This window comes from Athene cunicularia (assembly GCF_003259725.1).
Source record: "Athene cunicularia isolate RWA chromosome 3 unlocalized genomic scaffold, athCun1 chr3_part1, whole genome shotgun sequence".
NCBI lineage: Eukaryota > Metazoa > Chordata > Aves > Strigiformes > Strigidae > Athene > Athene cunicularia.
The window spans coordinates 123606954-123618558 of record NW_020799097.1 but is presented as its reverse complement, the minus strand read 5'-3'; the positions used below and the strand labels follow the sequence as shown (position 1 = coordinate 123618558).

At 36.1% G+C, this 11605-nt stretch overlaps 1 protein-coding gene across 6 annotated transcripts in view; it reads right to left on the bottom strand.

The window, feature by feature from the left end:
* Nucleotides 1–11605, bottom strand: part of WDPCP (WD repeat containing planar cell polarity effector) — a 161315-nt gene that overhangs the window by 76285 nt on the left and 73425 nt on the right. For all 6 annotated transcript variants that reach the window (XM_026844249.1, XM_026844250.1, XM_026844248.1 and 3 more), the window contains 2 exons: nucleotides 10487–10620; nucleotides 5878–6069 (listed from right to left, as the gene is read on the bottom strand). In XM_026844249.1, the coding sequence (XP_026700050.1) occupies nucleotides 5878–6069; nucleotides 10487–10620 (326 nt within the window). The remainder of the gene's footprint in view (nucleotides 1–5877; nucleotides 6070–10486; nucleotides 10621–11605) is intronic.

The following is an 11605-nucleotide window of genomic DNA, read 5'->3' as shown; positions in this document are numbered from 1 at the left end:
TAAATTGCAGAGCAAGGAAACCTGTAAAAGAGGTTATTGTGGATAAAGGATTACTGTGACCACAGAGCTCTCTAACCCCAAATAAAGACAAGGTGAAGTGTTATTGTTTGTTCTGCAGTTTTCCCTAAGAGTATGTATAGAGACCTAGGTAACTGCCTTTCAAATACATGAAATAGAAATCTTGCCCAAGCAAGTCTTCAAAGCTTCCATAACTTCAGTGAAATGAGCCTTTTTTTTTTTTTTTTTTTTTTTTTTTTTTCCAAGAAGATGGTTCTTCATTACCTGCCAATTGTTTTTCTGTCTGGTAAGTAGCCACATGCTAGTAAATGCAGTGCACATAGTGCTTTAGCAGTCCATTTAAAGGAATCCACTGGGATTCCTTCCTGCTGAGCAGTTCTCTGGAATCCTGAAGGGGAACATTAAAACTGCTATGTATCTTTAAGTTAACAAAACATTTGCGAAGGCAAAAGTTGGAGGAGTTCCCTCAGAAGTGGGTAGGACAACTACAGGATTTGTGGAGAAGGGGACAGGGCAGCGGATCTAAAAAGACAGATCTGTAATATCACATGCCAGGGTGTATAATCCATTCAACGTTCAGACCTTTCCATAAATCTTGGGCTAAGCATTTAGCCTTGGGTTTCAAGGGAAGATTTTTGGAAGCACTTTGCATGAGGTAAAAAAAAAAAATTACCTTCTGTAAAATAAATAAATAAATAATAATAAAAAAATATATCCCTTTTAGTTTTGTGACATGTAAGCTACAAAAATATACCAAATTTATTTAAGTATTGTCCACATAATTTATGCATATTTCCCTTATTAATGTGGAAGTCATGCACCACTACTGCACATTTAGATTGTTTTCCCCTTGCAGTACTGGCCTGTGCTCTGCATCAGCTAATCAGCAGTATGAGGGATACTATGTATGTCAAGTTCTCAAATCCTAGAGGCAGAAATTGTAACAATCCAAGTACAGGAATCTGTTAATCTTTGTAAATAAGGGGCCTAAATTATGCTAGTTAAAATACTTTCTTTCATTTTATGTTTGAAGTATTTTGCAAGAATGCTGGGAAAGAATAAAGTCCACATATCAAAACAAGTTAAGTTTTAACCAGTAGTTCTAAAGCAGAAAATTGGCTTACCAGGCAGATAAAAAAAGGAAACAAAAGAAACAGAGAAATAAACTTGCTGTGACTGAATTTTGTGTCTTTCAGATGAGAAAAATATTTGATTTATTTTATGGATGTTAAAAAAAATGCTTATTTAATTTCACACAGTGAGGCTCCAAATAACAACAAACACTTTAATTAGAAGTGTAGAGTGAGAAGTGTAGTACCCATTAGAGTAAAATAGTTTTAAATACAGCACCGTGAAGATGGAAGAAAAAAACAACCCTATTTTAAAACATTTGTTTAAATGCAAGGCTCCTGTTCTAGGTTACTTATTTGGGTGCATTGTATTTATAGTCCCATGTGCCATATAGCCAAAATTTATTCTTATTTTCTTTCAAAATTTATCATAATCATCTCTAGCCCATATTATTCATTGAACTTGTAACCCAATGTGACATCAAGGATTTTACATTTTTTGCTATATGAGTGTGAGAAGTATTTCAGCTATTCAGACACATACAGTAGATGTTTTTCTGAGTGCTACAGTAATTGTAGTATAGCTCACTCATAAAAGATCTGCTATGCTTATTTTACAACTTTGATGCACAATGTGGAAGCAATAACTATTAAATATTAATTCTTGGGAAAAAGAAAAATAACATTCTCTTTAAGGCAAATTATTTTTTCCATGAGAATGAGGTATAATTTCAGTGATTCACACTAGCACTACATGGAGTGAAAATAAACATGGGAAAGACGGATGCAAAGTATTACAGTAACTGAGCCCTGGTATCATCACCTCCTGTTAATTTATGTTTGCAGAATAAAGTTCATGTTGATTTTAACATGACTTTCTCTTAAAGCATATAATCCAAGGATGATTTCACATCAGACTCTATTGATTTATAGCAAATTGTTTCAATGATTTCTGAAAGATTCCTCTTCTGGTTTTGAAATCAAAATACAAGTATCATCTCCACAGGGAGACAATTTAAATAAAATGCTTGATCACTGGTACTTTAACAAAGAAGAAACAAACAACCCCCAAATAATTAAATAAACAAATTGGAAAACCAGATGAGTTTACTGGAGGAAACCAATGTGCACAAGAAAGCAGATAAAGGTTCAACAGACAAATACTCCTGCAGTAACGTGTATGCAAGTATATAAATGTACACCACACACCAAAGCAAAGTCGTATGTTAAAGAGAAAAGGACTTTTATTTCTTCAGGGGACAATTCCTCACCAAATCTTAAATCATTCAGCATAGTAAACACTGATCTCAGGGAAAAATGAAAGGACTACAACAAGTCAAGATTTGCAAGGAAAAAGTTCTGTTTTAGAAGGATGTCTAACTTTAGCCTTAATAGTAGCAAATGTTAAAACATAAAGCCACACAGCACAATTCAAATCAAACTGATAGCGTATTTAAAATTGAAAATATATTTCCTCCATTAAGTTGAAAAGCTGCTTAAGTATCCAATACCCCAAACACTGTATTGTGCAATATGAATCATCCCAATACAGAACATGTAGTTACAGGACATTATCATCATGAGGGGTTGAATTGCCTTGTCCCAGAGCTATTCCTGTCCTCAACCTAATAAGCACTCTTCCGGTGGGCAGCAAATATCAATCAGAAAATTCTTCCAGGGAGGAAGGAGGATCACTTAAGTGCCCTTTGCTCTGCCACAACAATACAAGTGTCAGTAGCTGGCAGATCTTTTTGTGGGTTTCGTAGGTCAGCACCAAGGTGCAGTAGAATGCCTGTGGGTAGCACACATTCATTTCCTCACGCCTCATTTACTTTTTCATAACCCCAATATGCCAAACAGCTCTTTATGGGCTAGACATTCACCAATTCCTGCTCTTCTCTTAGTTCTAGATAATAATGCTCTTTTATCCAAGCGATACTACTGTTTTCATGTAAAATGTTGGTGGTATTATTTCACTACTTTTTGGTAAATGCTCCAAACTGAATCAGTTCATGCTTCTCATTCTTCTTCTGTTGACAATAATTATTTACTGGGATAAATTTCATATTATTGGTCAAACATGATCTTAGTTCTAGATAATAATGCTGTTTTATCCAAGTGATACTACTGTTTTCATGTAAAATATTGGGGGTATTATTTCACTACTTTTTGGTAAATGCTCCAAACTGAATCAGTTCATGCTTCTCATTCTTCTTCTGTTGATAATAATTATTTACTGGGATAAATTTCATATTATTGGTCAAACATGATAAATATGGATTTACATTCCTGCATAACAATGGCATGCCATGTTTTTATTCCAGGTCTATACATGAGAAACACTACAAAAGGTAAGGGAGTATAGGCAAAGAGAGGCAAATTAGCATGTGTACACAGTAGTTTTGTGGTATCTGATCTAGAGAGTAACTTTTTAGAAGTTGTCTAGAAACACTAACTACGTTTCTTCTCATGTTTAAGCTATCAAATGACCCTCAGAAGTTAAAGGCATGAAGTTAAAAGTTCCCCTTCGAGACTCTGCAGGGAAAAATGTACCTCAGTGAACTGCAGATTGGGGGTTGACGCTACTTCTAGAGCTGCTGGGTTATGACAACCCCCATCTATGCACAGGAATTTAACTACTGCCCGTAAGGACCACTAGAAAAGACAAGAAAAAAAACCTAAACCAAAACAATACCATAGATGGATACACAGGGGAAGCATATAGGCAGAGTGTCTTGAGCCTTACACAGCAGCCCACTGAGCATCCCAGAGATAAGTACATGGAACAGACTGACAACCGGCAAGACAGTTTGTTATCTATATATGACTAAGTGTTCCACAGCCTTGGCATATTGTTTCGTATTTTATTGACAAGTACAGGCAAAGAATTAGAAAAGGAAAAGCAAATGAACAGTTAAATTTGGCAGTTCTGCTTTTAAAAATAATTTTATTATATATATATATATTACAATATGGGCTGAATTAAAAGGATTATGAGTTTAGGCCTAAAGGCTCAGTGAATGCTTATTATCATTATTGTGTTAAGCACCAGTGACATGTTTGGGACTATACTAGACAGCCTCAGCCCTGAGCAATTTAGAGTCTAAACCAGAAAAGGATAAAACAAGGTGTTCTGAAAAATGCAGAGCAATGCTGCAATTTGGAAATCTCCCTACAATATATAAAACAAAATGGAGAAAACTTTAAACTGACAGGGTGGTTTCTGTGAATTTCTTAGAAGAAATGAGTCTCTAAAAAACATCTCAGAAAATAGAGACCTCAAACTGCTATGTTGGCATTAGAGAGCTTTCTGGAAGACGTGGGAAGGAAACAAAAGGCATGGGAATGTCACTGTCAGAACCTGGACATACAGAAGTCATGGTAAGAAATAAGATCTGAAATGTAGTAGGATGAAGTTTCATAATACCAGACTGGCACTGGGACTAGACTGAAAAAGCTTACAAAGAACAGACACACATTTTAGCTACCAGAGTAATTTTTATATGTGATTGGGCATAGCTGCAGGGGGAATTGAGAACTGCAGGTGTATCTCAGGCAGAGGAGAGAGATGAGTCAAAGATGACCGCTAGTGGAGAGAGGTCAATTGAAAAGAAGTAAAGAAGGCAGAACTGGAGGTAATTTAAACTTAAATTCTACAGTGACTAATGACTGAAATAAGAAAGAAAAGCTGTCTCAGTGAACTTTTCTCTTTTGCTTTCAAGATACAGAAAATCCCAAGGGGAAAAAACCATCACTGGCACTAATATTAGTTATCAAAGTAATAATCCCAAGACATTAAAACATTTACATCTTCCCTAATTAAAGAGAACAGGATGCTGTTTATAAGAGCAGCTTATTCTAAAGTATTCCTTACGTTTTTTCCCTACAGGGAAATAGCCTGTAACAGCTACTCCAGAACAGCTATTCCACAGCTGATCCTCAAGTTTGTGCTTTGCTCCCACAGTCAGTGCCTTTTTAGTCCATATTAGTAGTGCCTTAAACTAAACTGAAAATAAAACTCAAAATACAGGAGCATCTATACAAGATGCTAGTCCAGAAAAAGCTTTCATATTTTAAATTCAGACTACAGTTCTTTTCAGAGTATGCCCTCAGAGCTTAATTTTTAAGTGTTTACCTAAGAAACTGGATTCAAATATTCTTATAAATAGATTAAATAAAAATGAAATAGATGAACTGGAAACATCTGCCTAAAAGTGTGAGCTAAGCAAGTGTCAGGAGGAGGGTCAGCTTGTAGCCTTGTTCTAACTTGTAGCTTACATTCCCACCTATAAATGGGGAATTTTGACTTTTTCTTTAAGAAAAAAATTGGTCCCTGATTTCATCAATAGTCATAGTAACAATTTAAGCAGCATCTGGGTGTAGCTAATATTTTATAATAAAACACTTAAAATAGATGTAAAATGCCTACCAGTTAAAACTGCAGACAACATAACATAATTGCATTAGACAAGCATGCAACAGCTACAGTTTCTAATTCGGACTAGTTTTCTAGTGGTACTTTTGACACTTTTCCATTATAGAGACCTAACTTCCTTGCTACACTTCTCAGATTGCTAGTTTTGGTGTGAAAACAGTAAACATACTATATAAGGTGCTTTTTTTAATTAAATAATGACCCTTTGTTTTTAAAATTAGAATGGTTGATCCTCCTTTCTTATATTTTCATCATAGTTGCTCTTTATATCTACCTGAATATGCATTTAAGTTGAATAGTTATTTCTTTAGCAAATCTGAAAAAATCATGTAACAAGAGAGTTCACCACGTTACCTCCAGTTTGCCATGTGCACACCCTAACAGCAATAGGTTGGCTCTGTCCCTCTCACAGGAAATAGGAGACCAAGGCCATGCTCCGTCACTAGTTGCTGACCACCAGCAAATGATCATATCTTCCATAGAGTTTACTGCCAGGTGACGTTTCATCCTTCTACTTTCTGGTCCAATTATATCAATATAAGAAATCTGATGGAAGAAAAAATGAAGGAAATATTTAAGGTGATAAAATAGCATAGTAGGAGCAATTGGGAGCATTTACTTTGGATGTGTGAAAGAGAATGTATATATACACAGAAGACTCTACATATTTCTTCATATAGGCTGTCTGTAAATGTAAAATATATCTCCTCAGTCAGAAAAAGACATGCTCACACTTTTATCTATGGGGAGGGGATTGGGAAGGAAAGGAATGTGAGTTAAGAAGGAATTTACTGCAATGACTCCAATCAATACCAAAATGTACAGTCATGGTTGCTTGACAGCATCGACCTACACATAGGATTTAAGCTTAGCCACATTAAATGACAAGTTTTGCAAAACTGACCAGGGAGCTACGGCTACTGTTTAAGACACAATGAAATATTAAATATATTCTACAGTGTTTTACCGAACATATCTTTCTCTTTCCTCCCTAAATTAAGGAACCCAGATACAAACATCCGCTTTGCAAGGGAATATATACTTTTCTGCATAATGTGGATGAGCTACAGCATCATGCGTAAAGTTTATGCAGCTCTTGAGATTTGTGCCTCTTTCTCAGGAAGGATTTGTGGAATTTATTATTCAAACTGTTATTTTGGAGCATGGTTATTTGAAAACATGAGCAGTGCACCATCTGGGTGACACATGCCAAGGAAATATAGATTGCACCGCATTTCTGCTTAAGGAATTAATGGAAGGTTGATAGCTAGGGGAAAAAAAAACTATCTTGCCATTGCTGGTCAGCAATAATCGAACCACTTTCTGGGGATTAAGCGCATGGCTAAGCCTACTGGACCAGACACTAGCAAAGGGCAGGGGGTCTTCTTATCAGAGAAATGCTTCTGGAGCCAGTCTCACTACATGACAGATTGCTTTCATATTCCTGTCTGCAAGGCAACAAAGGATGGCAGTAATGCGATAATGCCAGAGTGCAATGGGTGTTAAGAACCCGTTGCATTTATGTATTGTATTTAGTAAATAATCAGGCTCATCCAAATTGTGATCTCACCACTCAACCAAGGCCATTAAAATCAAGGTTAATGCTTTAATAATCCTTTGCTGTTTTTTATATGGTCAAAAAGAACGTTTTTCTATTTGCATGGTCATAATATTATTGACCTCTTCATCCCCTGAATACACATCAAAAGGAACTGAAATCAAAGTAATTACCAATGTTGTTCTCTCATGGTAAACATTTAACTCCTTGTACTGTCTCCTCCTTCAGTAAATTGAAATGGATTAAAAAACCACAGATGGGAAAATTTTGCAAAAGGTCAATATTTTCAGAATATCCTGTGTTTTACTTGTCAAAATACTTAGAAATGTAAAAATAAAACATACATAAAAGTTAACAGGTGGCTGCTACTTGAATTAAAACTATGTATAAATAGTTAATTTGGTGACCTTTATTAAGACAGAAAAACACAAATACTTTCACAGATGTTAATCAGTCCTGTATTACAGTGTTAACTGTTCATAACAATTTTGCATGTAATTAATAGCCACAAATATTTTCTAACCGTTTATGTCTTGCATTAGACACAGCAGTCTCAAACATGGACTAATGCCACTGAGAAAAGGCAAATGGTAATAGTTGGTTTTTTATTTTGCTGGTCTTCAAGGCTGTAGTGATTCATACAATAAGTCTTCCTTTATTTTTTCAAAGTGTAAATAAAACCCAAGGTGGTATCATTCAGAAAGGAAGAGGATAGAGAAAGTAATTCTTCCTTTTACGTATGTATTCTGTAAAAAAAAACCCAACTCTTGGATAAATATCAACCTGCAAGGAGGAAAGTATGGTTGACTTGTTATTATTAATAGCAGTCTGGCAGCCCAGTACTGCCTAGTCTTTCCTGCCAATTCTGCCCACCACGAGGCTGGACACTGAACAATGTGAAGTTGCTTCTGTCCAGGTACCAAAGAAATTACATTAATATGACATTTATTTATATCATTACACATGATTGTAAGCAAGCATTTTCCTTATTTTAGAAATGGGAACTTAAACCCAAATACTACATACATTTCTCGAGGCTACACCAAAAGTCAAAGGCAGAAATTAAGGCTACACTCAAATTTCCTTAATCTTAGCTCCATATTTTAATCCTGTGGTAGTTCTATACCAGTGCATGCTACATTTAAATTCAGTTCATCTTGAAAAAAAAAAAAAGTCAACACTAAGGAACTGGGTTTTTTTTCTAAAGAGTGTTACAAGTTTGCACATTTGCAATCCAGGATCATCTTTTGTTTCTTTTGTTACTACTGATAGCAACACTAGTGTTGACTGTGTCTGTGATCTTTTAGCTTTTGAAAGTTTGACCAAAATCAGCCATGAAGAGCTCTAATTCAATGCAGAGAGCTGACATAATATTATTGCACTAGTGAATAATACTTTCTGCTGGCTCACACTGGTGCAATTTTGAAGATAATAAAAATTATATTTAGCTGCCTTACTAGCAAGCCTCACACAAAAGAACATTCAATTAAAAAATGCAAATACCTTTTTTTGGCTGGCAAAGAAATAATCCATAGTGATTCCCACTGATTTCAAGAGAAAGAAAAGTTAACATTGAACACGGAGGCCTTTCTAGAAGCTCAGCTGTGTCAGCAAAGAACTGAACATAACAACCCTATTAAGGAGTGCGGCAGATATTTCTGGTTTCCTAGGGCATAGAGAGTTTTTTTATGGATTAGGCTTTCCTTCTTCCCCAAGAAAAAAATGCCATGACCATTAGATCCAAAATGTGCCCAGCAATACTCAGAATGAAAATATATTTTCTAAACATAAATTAAGAAGCTATGGCCTTTACAATTAAATGATGAAGGCAGTCTTTAGCTCACCACAGCTTCTTCATTAAAGTTTAGCACTATTAAAAAAAAATAAAACACCACACACCACACTTGCTTCTAAAGCACAGTCTTAACAAACACCATAGGCCAGGCACAAGCGCACATAATTTTAAAGTAAACTACGTATCAGCTCAGTTCCTGGTGAACAGTGAACTGTCTCAAATCCACGTTATAGAGGTTGGATCAATCTCGCAAACACAAGTCATTGCTGAAAAGAGGCCCTGAACTGAAACAGCCTGGAAAATGTATTAGATATTCATCCTAGCAGAAAGTATTTCTACCAAGCAAGTTAAAACGTATTATGGCAAAACTTAAATTAAACACATCCTTAAAAAGCTTGCCTTGCAGATGCAAACTCCCTTATGTGAGGAAATAAATTACTGAGGGGTTGTCAAGGGGAAAATATTTGCTAGCACAAGACTGTTTTCCTTAACATTTATCCAGTCTGAAATAAACACAAACTCTCTCTTTTACTCGCTACATCTTTCTACCTTTCTTGGGCAAAGACTTGTCTCTTCTTCGTTCTTGCAGTGAATTGGATGCAGCCCCTTTTCTACTCTGCCTGCTCAAAGTTAATTGCCTTTGGCTGATTATTTTTTCATACTGTTGTAGCACCAAGCACTTCCACCTAAGGTCAGCAACTGCCCTGATGCCAAAGAGCTTATGGTTGAAATGTTACGTCTACGCAGCCCAATCCATCCAAGATACAGTGTCATTCAGCTTGAGATGAGCTGGTTTCTACTGACATTCAAACCAGCTAGTTTAAAGACAGCTCAGCTATCTCTAGACTACCTTTCAACTACTGCTGTGGTACAGAAGGGCTGGAGAAAAGGAGTATTTTAATCTTCACTGTGTAAGTAATGAATTGAGACACAGAGGCACCAAAAGTCACTTGCCTAAGGTCACATACATAGTTTGTCAGTGGTGGGAAACTCAGATTCTATATCCTGAGTCCTGGCTCAGTGGCTTAATTGTAAACCAACTCTCCCAACAATACCATTACTGTAACTAGAGGGAAAATTAAGATTTCTGCAAAGAATTACAACAGTCTTGGAGCCCAGACAGATGACTGAATTATCATAGCTTCATGAGTTCATGTGTATCAGCTGAGCCATAGTAATTGACCATGTGTGCGTTTTTAGCCCGCAGCAAACAAGAGGTAAAACACATTAGCTTAAATCTTTTACACTGAGGTTTACCATTACAGATTTTGCTTCATGCCTGTTAGATGCTGAGAATGTGCAAAGGGTCAGTTACTGATGCTCAACTGACACAAGGTAATCTGTTAAGCAGGGGTAACTCAACTGTGTGTCTGAGCCCTTAACCTAAATACAGTAGAAAATTGGATCCCTCTTGGCACAGTATTTTAACTCATTAACTCAGAATGGCATGTAATTTTTTTTTGACTTTTCAGTAACTGCCATTTTTAGAATTTGAGCTATTCTGGTCAGTTATATAGATTTGCATTTTATACTGCTATACAATATCAGCAAGTACCAGTGATTGAAGTGTAAAGTTACTGCAGTATTTACTGTCACCATGACATCTATACCTTAAAGTCCAAACAAGAGAGCTTTTCCAGTCTTTTGTTTACATCGGGAGAATCCATCTTCTTTGTAAACTGAATAAAGCAGAGTTGGTTATGGTCCTCAAATGACAAGATGATGAAATTGTCTGTAAGAACAGCTGAAAAACAAATAAAAATTGTCACCACTGTAATACCTGTTTCTAGTAACAAAACAAATTACTGAACCCTCCACTGAGACATTGTAAGATGCAATTTTTTCAAGGCAGCATCTCAGATATTACACTGAAGCCTCTGTAATCTCCTAAAAGACATCAACATGTCACCCTGCCAGGACCTTCTTGGAAATGAGAAATAAAGCCTAGGGAGTACTCCGATTACACAAACCTTAATAAATTATCTCATATCAAGTTACCACTGCATTCAAATATATGGTTTATGCCCTTCCACATTAATTTTCATCTCAGTTCAGCCTTGATTTTTTTTTTCCCTTATGGTAACATCCACCAGTATTTCAGAAATACACCTAATAACAGCATAGCCTGTGTTAAGGATGATAAATGCAAAGCAGTACTTCAGGTATATCTGGTATTTTGGCATTGTAAGGTTCCAGGTGCTGCTGCAGACACCAAGGAAGCTGCTACCAACAGGACTATGCTTTGAGGGGTTATGAATTTGTTCAAAGCTTCACATGGGGGTACCCAAACAATACAGATAACCAAGATGGAACAGACTCCCTTGGAGTCTGGAAAAGTCTGGAAAAGTGCAGTGGAATCCCTGTTGTTATCACAAAGGGGTGCTAGACCAAAATAGTTCAATATAAAAGTGATTAACTAATTTGACAAGGAAAATTAATTAGACAACAGTATCTAGGATTTTTCCCAAGTGATATCCAGTTATTCAAGCAGTACCCACATTTAAAGAGATGTCTCAGAATGAAGTCATCAGGGTAACTAGTACCAGATCACTGAAGAATCTTTAATGAGAATCAGTTTAAAGTAAAGCTAGCAAGCTATTTTCAGAAAGTAAACTCAGAAACCTCTGCTAAAAGGCAAACGCTATGTAAAGTGGAACCGGATTTAAAAACAAATAAACAAAATCCTGCAGAACAATCCCGGGGGGGGGGGGGAAAAAAAAAAAAAAAAA